Source organism: Bombyx mori, chromosome 19, assembly GCF_030269925.1.
Source record: "Bombyx mori chromosome 19, ASM3026992v2".
NCBI lineage: Eukaryota > Metazoa > Arthropoda > Insecta > Lepidoptera > Bombycidae > Bombyx > Bombyx mori.
The window spans coordinates 343,694-357,531 of NC_085125.1; the positions used below are offsets into that span (position 1 = coordinate 343,694).

Here is a 13,838-nt window from a genome sequence, read left to right on the forward strand (position 1 = left end):
TAGAGCTTGGAGCAGTACCTTCCGGCGAACGATTATATGCCACAGAAGGTCGTCTGCATTACGTCTGATCTGTCCAAAGTGACCATTAGTTTCTCGAGGCACTCCATTTTTTATGGAAATAGACGGCAGACGAACATAATTGGATGGTAGGTGGTCGCTGTCGCTCTTGGGCATCAATGCACATGGGACACAGCCAAGCCACTGGCTGCCGCTTGTTAGTAATATTTGTACCTTTTTTAATATTTTTTTATTGCTTAGATGCGTGGACGAGCTCACAGCCCACCTGATGTTAAGTGGTTACTGGAGCCCATAGACATCTACAACGTAAATGCGTCACCCACCTTGAGATATAAGTTCTAAGGTATCAGTATAGTTACAACGGCTGCCCCACCCTTCAAACCGAAACGCATTACTGCTTCACGGCAGAAATAGGCAGGGTGGTGGTACCTACCCGTGCGGACTCACAAGAGGTCCTACCACCAGTAAAAAGTGCCACAGAAGGTCGTCTGCATTTACGTACGTCACGTATTAGTACAATGCTACCGTGAACCGTAGTAGGATTATAGTATACAATTACGATATATTCACGAGCTCAGTAATACGTATACTAGGAACGGAAACTTCGATTTTGATCGACAACACTACGAATTAGTCACCGCAATGATTAATTAACGGTTTGTTCATTTGTTTAATTCGGTCTTTGAATAGAGAAAATCGAATGAAATATGAATGCGGGGTGTCGTTACGACATCCATCCTCTCGGAGACGCGGCCTAATTTTTTGCCTCGTCGCGTCTTCTGGAACCCGGCACTTTATTTTTACTGTAATCTGTAATTACATTTTGGAAGTTTTAAGGGGAAATTTCACGAGTTTTATTTAAAAAGTTTCCCTATTACAATTACGCTATTTTCGCGCCTTGCTTCTCTAATATGGGTAGCGACTCTCAAATCCGGATATGGACAGATTCTAGAGATTCTTTGGCGTTTGATATCCCATATTTTTTGCCTAACTAATCGTTGATATCCTAAGGGGCTATTCATTGCAACTACTCACGGCCCGATAGATGAGTAATAATTGCTAACACTGATGAGTCGAGCTCTTGCTCCTCTTGAGTGCTTCGTTGAATTTACCACTGGATCGGAATCGCACCCACTGTGAAGATCAGGCGAGAAACTCAGCGGGTATATGCTACAGAGGCCTGCACTGCTCTACCAGTGATGAAGGTTGTATCGAACCAGCACAGGCTAGTATTCTATTACAAGTGCTTGATATACATATTTGATGATATATATGATTTTACTGGTGGTAGGACCTCTTGTGAGTCCGCACGGGTACCACCACTCCGCCTATTTCTACCGTGAAGCAGTAATGTGTTTCGGTTTGAAGGGTGGGGCAGCCGTTGTAACTATACTGAGACCATAGTGCTTATATCTCAAGGTGGGTGGCGCATTTACGTTGTAGGTGTCTATAGGCTTCAGTAACCACTTAACACCAGGTGGGCTGTGAGCTCGTCCACCCATATAAGCAATTTTTTTTTTATCTCATCCGATCTCACTATTGTTGTCCCCAACCATTACGTGTTATTCAAATGTAATGGAGCTAGGAAACTGGCATAATGCTCAGTTAAAATAAAAGGCAAATGAAGATTAAAATGAAATACATACTCGTATAGCACCTGTAACAATGATAATTGAAAAGAGTTTTGATATGGAACTTTTATGCGTTCTTGACCTGTGACGTACCTAAAATTGAAATGCTTGTAAACTTCTTAATTCTGAAAATATTTTAAATTTGTTTTTGTTGACTGGTTGTGCTTGTCGTTAGCGGAACGATACGACTTCATGTCTAAAAGTAATCAAAGAAATCAAATTTCCATGGTCACAAGCAACATCAATAGCATTCGAATAATATTTGATTACATTAAGATTGTAGTTAGTATGTAGGAACATATTTCTGTACAATAATTAGCAGCGCGTGTAGCCCGCAGCAATACGCGCTTAACGCGAGCAATCACCGCCCATTAATTTTTTTACTGCGAGTAATTCCGCAATATTATCACTCGCCTCTAGCTATGTTCCAATGTAAATAATAAGTTATACGATAAATATATTATAATTTGAAAATGCACGTTCTGATTGTCTGGTTTGGCTTCGCAAGAAGACCGCGCTGTTGTCTAATAAATGGAACTAGAGGTCCCGCAGTAGTCGAAATTCGACTATAATTAATTGAAATTGTAAGTTTGTACACTATTATTGTTTTTTTATATATTTATATTTTATATTTATATTGATTGTATTTTATACTTCTATAATCACAAATTTCGCCAATACTACACTATAGAAAATATTAATAAATACAAACAATATTTAATCTATTCTCAATTTGACAACAGACGTCCAGAACAAAAGTTTGACTATAATTAAATAAATAGTATGCATGCGTGTGTGCGTCAAATACATGGTATGTAGTGTGTGTAATGTTTTTTTATTGATTAAATGTATTTTTAGGCATAATTAAAAAAAATATTAGCATTCTGCACTCCTTCTCTATATTCTCTATAAGTGTGGGAAATTTCATACTGCTCCGTCCGCGCAATTTTCGCAAAAAGGGGTACAAAGTTTTTGCTTCACGTATTAATATATAGATTTATTTATTTATTTATTTATTTATTCATTTATTTATTTATTCATTCAATCTACTTACAAATTAACAGTATAAACCAAAACATTTGTAAGGCATTAATAATTAGCTTAAGTAATTCCTTACAACAACAATAAATCGCTGCAAACCATCATGGAATATATCCATTTCCGGAGCATAGGCTAGCAAGCCATTGAGTAGCGAGACAGCACGATGCGTCGGGGAGTTAGCGGTGTGCTGCGTACGCGCGTGCGCAGTACTAAGAAGCTGCCGCTGGCGACGCACCCCTCCACACATACATCCGCGCATGTAGCCATCAGGCACATATAGCGACACTGATTCCAGTGCAGTGGAGTTATCAATTTTGTTATGCAATAGCTGATAATAATGCACCATAAGAGTCATCTTCCGTCTCAGCTCAAGAGTATCTAATCCGACCATACCAGTCACATAAAGTGATGGATACAAGAACGGATAGTAGCCATACATTTTCTTGAATAGGAACCTGCAAAATTTTTTGTGTAGTTTTTCCAGCATTAGCTTTTGAACTGCTTCGCGAGGATCCCACACGAGTGCGTTATATTCAAGACTACTTCGCAAATAGGCATCGTACAGCATAAAAATCACACGATGGCCTACAAAGTCGTGCGTCTGACGAATTATGAAACCAAGCAGACCACTACCCCTTTTACAGATATGCTGTATGTGATCTTTAAACGTTAGCTTGGAATCAAAAATAACCCCCAAGTCACGGATCCCACACGAGTGCGTTATATTCAAGACTACTTCGCAAATAGGCATCGTACAGCATAAAAATCACACGATGGCCTACAAAGTCGTGCGTCTGACGAATTATGAAACCAAGCAGACCACTACCCCTTTTACAGATATGCTGTATGTGATCTTTAAACGTTAGCTTGGAATCAAAAATAACCCCCAAGTCACGTATAACTGCCACATGATTCAAAATGACTCCAGATATATGGTACGGGAACAACACGGGCGACCGTGACCGGCTGTATGCAACGACCTTGCATTTATTAATATTAAAATGCAAGCGGTTACGCTCTCCCCACTCTGCAACCCGAGTAATGTCGCGCTGCAAAGCATGGCGCTCAGCATCACACCCGACCCCAACGTACAGCTTAAGGTCGTCAGCAAACATAAGACACCTGGTCCGTTCACTAAGAATAAAAGGAAGATCATTTATCATGATTAAAAACTGAGTCGGACCAAGGGTACTACCCTGACTGACCCCTGATCTTGTAAAATAAGTTTTAGATTTGAAGCCCGCCAATTCTACATGCTGAGACCTATCGGAGAGATAAGAAGAAAATAATTTGAGGAGTTTTGGGGTAAATCCGAATGAAGCAAATTTCATCAACAGTAGGTCATTATCGACACGGTCGAAGGCTTTTTCAAAGTCTAAGTACACAGCGTCGACTTGTTTTCCTGCATCCATTTCAGCAGCAACATAGTTTACAAAATTAATATGGTTAGTTGCCGTAGATCTACCAGCTCGAAAACCATGTTGACTGTCAGTCAATTGGTTCCGAATCTGCGCGCTAACATGTTTATTCATAATGGACTCAAATATCTTTGCAAATACTGATAATACTGCGATGGGTCGATAGTTTCTCACATCTGTGCGGTCACCACCCTTGAAGACCGGAGTTACTCTAGTGTGCTTCCACGTAGATGGATATGTGGACATTTGGAGTGCGAGATTATAAATGTGTAGTAGTGGTACACTAAGCACATTCATACAATCCTTAGCCAAAAAGGAAGGGATACGATCTGGACCTGATGCGGAGAACGGCTTAATGCGCTTCACAGCACAGCGCAGGTCTGAACTATCTACAGTCAATAAAGCTACTCGAGCACTGGAACAAAACTGTGATGTTATTGCTGCACTATGCTGGGCCTCAGTTGGATCTAATTTGGGTTCATTGGCTAAGAAAACTGAACTGAAGTAAGTTGCAAATGCATCTGCCGCGTATTGCCCTTCCACAGGTTTTCCCAAGTAATCATAATATTTATTACAATTATGCCTACCTTGTCGCTTATCTTTAATAAACTTCCAAAAAATTTTTGGATTATGACCGATGTCTTTCTCTATGCTCAACAAATATTTTTTATACGCTGTCTCCATCAGATATTTTATTCTACTCCTATAATATTTAAACAATTCTAAATTTACTTCTTTTCCCTCAGCTTTGTACCTTTTGTGATTAAAATGTTTGAGTTTTAAGTTCCGTATTATTTCGGAAGTAAACCAAGTTGGGTATTTATTTGATTGATTTGTTAATATAGAACGTTTGGTCGGCACACAGTAATCGATTATAGAGTATAATTTGTTGTAAAATTTATTAAGAGCGATGTTGACATCCGTCTCAGAAACAATGTCACTCCAATCAATCTCAGCAAAAGACGCATATAGTACATTAATATCAGCTTTACGAAAATTCCATTGGGAGCCGCGATCCAGTACGTAGGCTGAATTGGAAGATAGAGGGACGGGGGGCATGCCAGCGCCGACACAGCTCCGCCTGCTTGGCCATCGCACGGATACTTCAAGCGTCGGATGATAGCAGTCCTCCGGCACGAGAGCACCGATTCCCCGCACAACACAGACACGCTCTCTGTGTAGTCCACTCAAAACGAAATCCAAGATACCTCCATGATGATTTAGAACAGTATTAAATTGCGTTAATTTACAAAAATTTAAGAAATATTCGAATTGCTCGCGTACATAGGTAGACACAGAATTTAAATTGAAATCACCAATAATAACTACTTCCACCGGTGCAAGTTTACAAATAGCATTTTCGATGGTTTGTAACACATGTAAATACTCCATATTATTATAATTAGGTGGTAAGTATACTACACAGCAGAGAAACTTAATATTTTTATAAGTTATTAATACAAATAAAACCTCCTGCGCAGCCGTGAGACCATCAATATTAGTAACACGGCGTGAGGAGAAAGTGTCGCGAACAGCGAGCAAGACACCACCCGCGCCTGCATCGTTAGCACGATCCTGTCGATAGACAGTATATCCCCTAGGGAACAGCTCGCCATCATATACCGAACTAACAAGAAATGTCTCGGTAACAGCTATCAAATGTGCATTCGTATTCAAAAGTGTTTTTTTAAATAAACTTAACTTAGATCTAAGACCGCGTACATTTTGATATAAAATATACACTGAAAACGATTTACCAATATTTTTTGTATTTTTAAATGTCGCTGGGCTTACGAAATCCCCGCCGCCATGGTTTAATGCAAATATCCTCTGGCCAATTTGCCGAAGACATAACCAAACCCTCCATTTTAACGGGAACACTTATTTTGAAGGAGGCGTATTTACCGCGAGGTTTTAGTGACTCGACTATACATACGTCTTCTTTACAAATCTGCGTAAGGTGATCGCGAATGATGTCATCGGTAGTTCCCTCCTTAACAAAATAAAGATGCAAATACTTCCATCTTTCAGCAGCTTCGATGGTCATAGTTCCGGGTGTGGCCGTTCCTTTGAGTACATTAGCTGGTGGACCTCGGGAACGACGCGACTTAACCTCAACCCACTTTTCATTGAGTGTTCCGGATTGAACCTCGGATGTCCCGGATGAGAGCGATAGTTGCGCTTCAGTGACGTTGTGATGGGTAACAGGGGCATCCGATGAAGGTCGATCAAGCGGCTTGTCATGCAAAGTGCAAACGGAATGTGCGGCAGACGTAGGAAATACTGCTGTCGCACTCGTTGTCCCTTTCTTGCGTCCAGATGCCATCGCTGTGATTGCTGACACGGCCCGAGTACGAGCCAATCGAATCGGTACTTTCTGCTTATTTGTTAACGCAGGAACAGAAATATCACTATCTTTGTGGGTACTTGTGTCATCGGCAACAGTAACCGATGTATTTGTTGTCATAGCCAGCACCTCACATTGATTTTTGATGATCGTATTTTGTTCATAAATAACACGCTCTAACCGCTCGACTTTAGTAACCAAATCACTGACCACTTGGTGTAACTCGCGAACAGTTTCTTCAATGCGTAACGAAGCCATTTTCTTATATTTTTTTGAGAAATACGAAAGTCACTATAACACGTCTATACTCGACCGAGTCACCGATCAATCAATAGATTAGGGGCAGCGGTTTGATTCTGTCCCAAGCATTGCTGACATCCATGAGCGACGGTAACCACTCACCATCAGTTGGGCCGTATGCTCGTCTGCCTACAAGGGCAATAAATAAAAACAGGGAAGTTGATGACGTTCATTTTTGTGGCCGGACGTTGACTGTCTTTCATCCAATTGATGACCGCACCGCGTGTTCGGGCTGTGAATAAGTGGCACGCGTGAGAGAGTTGAAGCCAGTAAACAAATAAACTCCAGAGAGACAGAGTACGGAAAGGGCAAGAGCGGCGGAATGCGCTCGATTCGTAAATTACTTTACCTGCACCAGACCGACGCTGGGAGCGACCAGTGGCAGGACTGTAGAGGCCAAGACAACTTTGTAACTATCACTAGGAATTAACTCTTAACACACCGACTCAGTGAATTGAGAATCAAAGTTTTTTCCATAAAAATAAAAACTCCTCCGTTGTCCCCCATGGAGTGGTGGTCACCACTTGCCAACACATACACTAAAATCATATTTAAATAAATAAAAACTACAAATGAATAAAACTAAAGGTGGCTGTTTGTTTCCGGTGTCTCTGTCTACCGCGTTACAGAAAACATCCATTACTGTCCATCTATTTTTAATTTCCGTAAAACCACTGTTAACGACAATAGGTATTCGAAAATAGAAGCGAGCTTTTGTTCAACAACAGCTTTGTGGCAGACAAAAGCTTTTGAATATTCGTCACAAAAGCTTATATTTATACACGGAGCTGATGGCTTTTTTGGGAAATTGTTTGAAAAGCTCGTATTTAAGATTCATGCTTTTTCATATGCCTGCAGTGGCTCCAATACGATAAAAAAATTGTTTAAGTTCAAACTAAGAAATTGAAAAAAAAACATCTATTATGTAGAGTCACCATCTCTGTCCCACAATGACGGCGTATATTTTGTTCTATTATTTTGTTTGGATAATTTAATAAATGGATGCTGATGTCATTACAACGGTGTGATTTCTGTAGTGGGAACATCGGGAGCACCCACATGACACTGCACGGCCATGAGCGTGTAGTGTTGCCACCGAAACTAAATTAGGTAATTGGGTTATGGCTAACCTGTTCTGGTCTCAATCCAGGCGGAACCCACGTATACTCTTCCAAAGCACATCCGGAATCGTCGTCGCTTTGAGAATGCCGATGAGGATCCACTGGTTTCATCAACCGTTCAGCGTGTTCTAGTAGACCCCTGAACTTCCCTTGAGGCACTGGATGGGGGGATAGCGACATCGCTGACTGAGGGGATAGAGGGTATGGCTGCGCTTGGCTTGACTGTCCTTGGTAACTCACAGCTGGAGGATAGTTCTGATTCAATTGGGAAGCACTATGGCTGTGAAGAAGGTTGTACTCAGGGTAGTGACCCTGAACTGGTTGACTTCTTCGAAAGTTAGGATAGGAATATGGATGGGGCGAGTGACTCGGTGCTGAGGATCCACTGTGGCTCGGCTGCGGGGAGGGGAGGGATTGCCTCGGTGATGTGAGTGGCGTTGAAGGCGCTGGCGGTGGAGGTGATATAGGCTGCTCTTGCAGGGGAGGCGGTGATGAGCCCGTCGGTGACACCACGCAGTTTCGGCAAACAGGTCTGGAATAGAAGATATTAGATAATTTTTTAAATAAAATAATATTTTATTTATCTTTAGTAGTTAAATAGTTATAATTAGTGCACAAAGTGCCAGTTACTGTTATTTTTCATGATAATTTTACTTTCAATACAGTTGCTAGTAACAAGTACGCTTCTTTCTAATTCAAATTCAAATTCAAATTCAAAATCATTTATTTCAACTTGGATGTTATCAAAAACACACTTGTTGAATGTCAAAATGTAAAAGAAAATGTTAACTCTACCACCGGTTCCAAAAAAAGCCACAGTCCTGAGAAGAACCGGCGAAACAAACTCAGCGGCCTTTTTTTTTTTTGGATTTTATCAAATATTTTCTTTTTTTTTCTAGGTCTTGGAAGCGTTTGACGATTTGAGAAAAACTCAGATATTTTTATTACTTTTGTAGATAGACAATTTAGTGTCCTATCTGATGGTGAGCGGTCACCTACGTTCATGAATGTTAGCCACGCCAGAACCCGTGGCCAAGTGGCAGCCTCAATTCAAAGCTACAAGCTACTTTGGAACAAGTTATTTGAACGGGACACAGTTACTATATAATGGCTGCGCTTCTCTTAAATGATAACTCTCACTTGCCGAAATGTAGGACTCTTAAACTAGCCTCATGTTGTTAACGCTACGGGTCACGGTTTCGATAAAATGAGTAAAATTTACTGGTGTCAACAAAATAATAAAAAATCCTATCTGCGAACGCCAACGAACACATGCACATACATGAGCCTCTTCTTATCTTACGCAAAGGCTACACTTCTGTATATGCGATTTTTTCCTCTACATATGCTGATAGCCTTGAGAGGCTATTTCAGCTTCTCCTTGACGTGTAGGTGAGCTCACGGGGTTCAAACCGAAGTGTTGCTAACACTGGCCCTAGCAAGAGCAGTGCTTCGCAGAATCTACCACCTGATCGGAAACGCGACCCATTGAGAAGATCCGGCGAGAAACTCAGTGGGCTGTGTCTATGGGTTAATTCACTCGTCGAGCCCTTCGTCGAGCCCTTCGTCGCATGCGACGGGTCGATGAGGACGGAGACCGGAATATTTTTATTTTTATTTATTTTTTATTGCTTAGCTTGGTGGACGAGCTCACGGCCCACCTGCTGTTAAGCGGTTACCGGAGCCCATAGACATCTATAACGTAAATGCCGCCACCTACCTTGAGATATAAGTTCTAAGGTCTAGTTACAACGGCTGCCTCACCCTTCAAACCGAAACGTATTACTGCTTCACGGCAGAAATATGTGATTAACATAATCAAATAAAGATACTTATGATCGAGCTGTTGTTTGCAACATTAACATACTTGGGAATATACGAAGGCGCAATAAGTTTACTGACTGGTCGCGAATGAGGTTATTACATGTGAAACACTTTAGATTCCGTTATAAAGATGCGATTAAAATTATTTTATTTACGAAACACTTAATAAGGACTTTCTTAATTAAATTAAAATATTTTTATGTCATTTGTTAATGTTCTTCCTATAAATCGATATATTCGTAATTAATTTTTACTGGTGGTACGACCTCTTGAGAGTCCGCGCGGGTAGGTACCACCACCCTGCCTTTTCTGCCGTGAAGCAGTAATGCGTTTCGGTTTGAAGGTTGGGGTTGCCGTTGTAACTATACTTGAGACCTTAGAACTTATATCTCAAGGTGGTTGGCGCATTTACGTTGTAGGTGTCTATGGGCTCCAGTGACCAAACACCAGGTGGGCTGTGAGCTCGTTCTCCCATTTAAGTACTAAAAATAATAATAATAATGAAACATTAGAATCCAATGCGTCTTTATACAGAAGAAGATATAGTTAAAAGGAACGTAAAAAAGATATTTCATAAATTGTTTGTTGTCTTTTTTATTTAGAACAATTAGCTTGAGTTTGCTGGATGTCTGAAAGCGAAAGACAAAAATAGAAAACGAATATATGCATATTCTGATTTCAATGGTAGGTAGAAGTAGGCTTCTCGGAGGCCGCTGTTCCCACAATCAATTATAATTCGACATCTCAAGCCACAATTCGTGACGCGGTCCAGTTTCACCTATTGTCTATGTCAATGATCACAAGTGGGTGCAACAATTTACCGTATGACAATAACTTTCATATTCACGACTATCAATCTTTGTGTTCATGAAAAAATTTCCGCGGTAGTGTTTTTTTTATGTAGAAGGGCGAACATTGTCCCGACCCACGTGGTTTTAATTTATTATCATACATAATTTCATAATGGGTATTCCACCACCAGTCTTGAGATTTGAGGTCGAAGCTTTAATTAGATTAAAACGACTGTTTTAGTCTGTGAACTGAGTACCATAACTTGGATAGACACCATTATATGAATTACGCAAATCAATAAGTTTTTCGAGTTCTTTATTACACAATGTTATCCCTTTATGATAGTCGTTTGAGAGCACATGTCGGATGGGGTTACCAGTTAGATTTTTTTATTTTTTTTATTGCTTATATTGTTGGACGAGCCACCTGGTGTTAAGTGGTTACTGGAGCCCATAGACATCTACAAAATAGACGCGCCACGGCTGATCCACCCTTCAAACCGAAACGCATTACTGCTTCACGGCAGAAATAGGCAGGGCGGTGGTACCTATCCGCGCGGACTCACAAGTGGTCCTACCACCAGTAATTACGCAAATTATAACTTTTCGGGTTTGATTTTATTACACGATGTTATTTCTTCACCGTGGAAGTCAATCGTGAACATTTGTTGAGTACGTATTTCATTAGAAAAATTGGTACCCGCCTGCGGGATTCGAACACCGGTGCATCGCTTCAACACGAATGCACCGGACGTCTTATCCTTTAGGCCACAACGACTGCAATTACGGATGCTTTACTAAAGTTTGCACCACTGTTTCCGCTTTGGTGCAATTTGTGTTTTGGTATTATGTGATTACCAGAGCGCATGAACCTCAACAACGTAAATACCGCCACCCACCTTGAGACATGATTTCTAAGTCTCCGTTATAGCCCGGCTGCTCTGCCTTTCAAACCGAAACGCATTACTGCTTCACGGCAGAAAGAAACGAAGTGGTGGTACCTATCCGTGTAGGCTCATAAGACGCCCTACTGGTGGTAGGCTGTTTAACCCTGGGCTGATACGAGAGCTGTGAAGTTACAAAATCGCGGGTCCGAGCACGCAATAAACATGCGATCGTTTTACAACCCATCGTAGTCACGTAATAACTAGTTTCTGATTGCGATGCGTCATGTCCTCATTTGAATTGATTTTCTCTCTTCAATGAGATAAACTGGAAGTCGTGCTTTCACTGTAATGTAATTATAATCACTGTAATTCACTGTAATTATGTTATGTTCACTGTAATTATAATCATAAACAATTTACTAAATACAGACGTTTACATAAATCAAATATTGACAAACCAAAGATTTATTAACATTAAAGTGCCGATAGTATGGGAAAGGATGCCGAAAACAAGGTGGGCTAATGTGACACGCCTTAGAAGACGGACAAGCATACGACCCATCTGGTGATGTGTGGTCATCGTGGCTCAAGAGCACCGACAATGTCAGGGTTATATCGAGTTTTATATTGTGGGTCAAAAGTAATAAAAAAATGTAATATTGTAAATTTTAAACGAAAAGTTTACCAGTCATATATTTATGTATACGTACATACGGATTACAATTTACGACTACTTTTACGATTTTATATCGCGTTTTTTCATTCAACTTAAATTTTCCTATAACACATTCGAACCGTAGGGAATGTTTTGGAAATTTACATTTTTAGAGGTCACATACGAATACATTTTAAATAAACAATTTGAGCGCGCGTTTAAGGTCATAAAACGGGCATGGGGTTCGAGATGCCGCTACGTGATGCCGTCGGCAGACCACGAAGCTTGGTGTTGTAACGGGCTTAGCGGCTCTACTCTTTTTTATTTTATTGTTCAGATGGGTGGACGAGCTTACGGCTCACCTGGTGTTAAGTGGTTACCGGAGCCCAGAGACACCTACGACGAAAATTCCGCCATCCACCTCGAGACATGAGTTTTTAGGTTTCAGTTTTTACAGTACAACGCGACGGCTGCCCCACCCTTCAAACAGAAAAACATTCCAGGATTGATCTCAGGAGACAGTCTATAGCGACAGTCTACGAAAGGCAAGCGGACACCAATAAAGTTATAATTTCAAACTATATATGAAGGATGAGAACTAATTTCAAACTATCATCCATAAAGGTTTTTTTTAATGGGTCAGTGATTTTTAGTTTGGATTTTGCAGCTTACCTTCACCTACTGTCGTATTCAAGAATGGTTCCGACCCACCACGTGTGTACAGACGGAGAAGAGAACAATGAGTCAATCCACGCTCGACATACAAACATCTTTGTTACGCTACAGTCATTGAACAAACTTTCTAAACTAATTCATCCAATTATGATTAATGATTTAAAAAAACATTACTTATTACTTATGCTCGAGTGACGTATCGATTCTAATTCGAATTGTGATCGATCGTGTATCGATTACGATTTGGTTCAACAAATATGTATATTGCTCGTCATTGTTCACTGTAGGTCTTGGTTCTCGACATCAGAACTGTAAGGTCAGCTCTACTTTTTATGATCCCTCCTCCTCCTCCAATCGTGTTCCTCATGTCTGAGGGTCGTGACCACCATCACCCATGAGCTTCAATCTTAAGATGTTTTTCCACTTTCCCCTGTCCACGGCGTCATGCAGCGCGCTGTACACTGTACTGTCCAAAGTGGTGCGGATCTGATCGGACCAACGAGTCGGGCTGCGGCCTCTAGATCTGTTGCCTTCAACTTTCCCTGTGATCATAAGTTTTTCCAGGTTATCGCCGTCTTTCCTCGCAATGTGACCAAAATATTCGAGGATCCGCTTCAGACATACAGTAGACAGTCTGATTTTGATGCCCAGTTGCTTCATATCGACAGGTTAGTCCGGAAGGCTGTCCACGGAATTCTTAGCATGCGTCTCCAACACCACATTTCGAAAGCATTGATGCGCATTCGGTCTGCTGCTTTCAACGTCCATGTCTCAGCTCCATACAAGAAGATAGAGAAAACAAGAGTCCGCACCAGTCTGGTTTTAGTTTTCAGGCCTATCCCTCTATTCCTCCAGAGATTATAATCCCTACTTTTTGAGAATTGTGTATTTGAAATTTATATTTATTTATATTTTATTTATTTATTTACAATTTGTGTTTATAAACATGTATGTAGAATAATCCCTATTCCTTTTATTCTTATTGCAGCGCAAAAAATAAAACTTCCACTGTTCTAAAATCTTCTGTTATAATAATAATACAAAATTAATTACCACTTTTATTACGTCTGGCTCATTTTTTTCAGTCTGTCATTCACTTTTCCCTTTCTTTCCCTTTTCTCTCACTCACG

The 13,838-nt window shown here is 40.6% G+C and overlaps 1 protein-coding gene across 12 annotated transcripts in view; it reads right to left on the reverse strand.

Annotated features, from left to right (window-relative positions):
* The window catches only part of LOC101737057 (protein prickle), a 358,717-nt gene that overhangs the window by 83,788 nt on the left and 261,091 nt on the right, over positions 1–13,838 (reverse strand). For all 12 annotated transcript variants that reach the window (XM_062673849.1, XM_062673850.1, XM_062673854.1 and 9 more), the window contains one exon: positions 7,886–8,408. In XM_062673849.1, the coding sequence (XP_062529833.1) occupies positions 7,886–8,408 (523 nt within the window). The remainder of the gene's footprint in view (positions 1–7,885; positions 8,409–13,838) is intronic.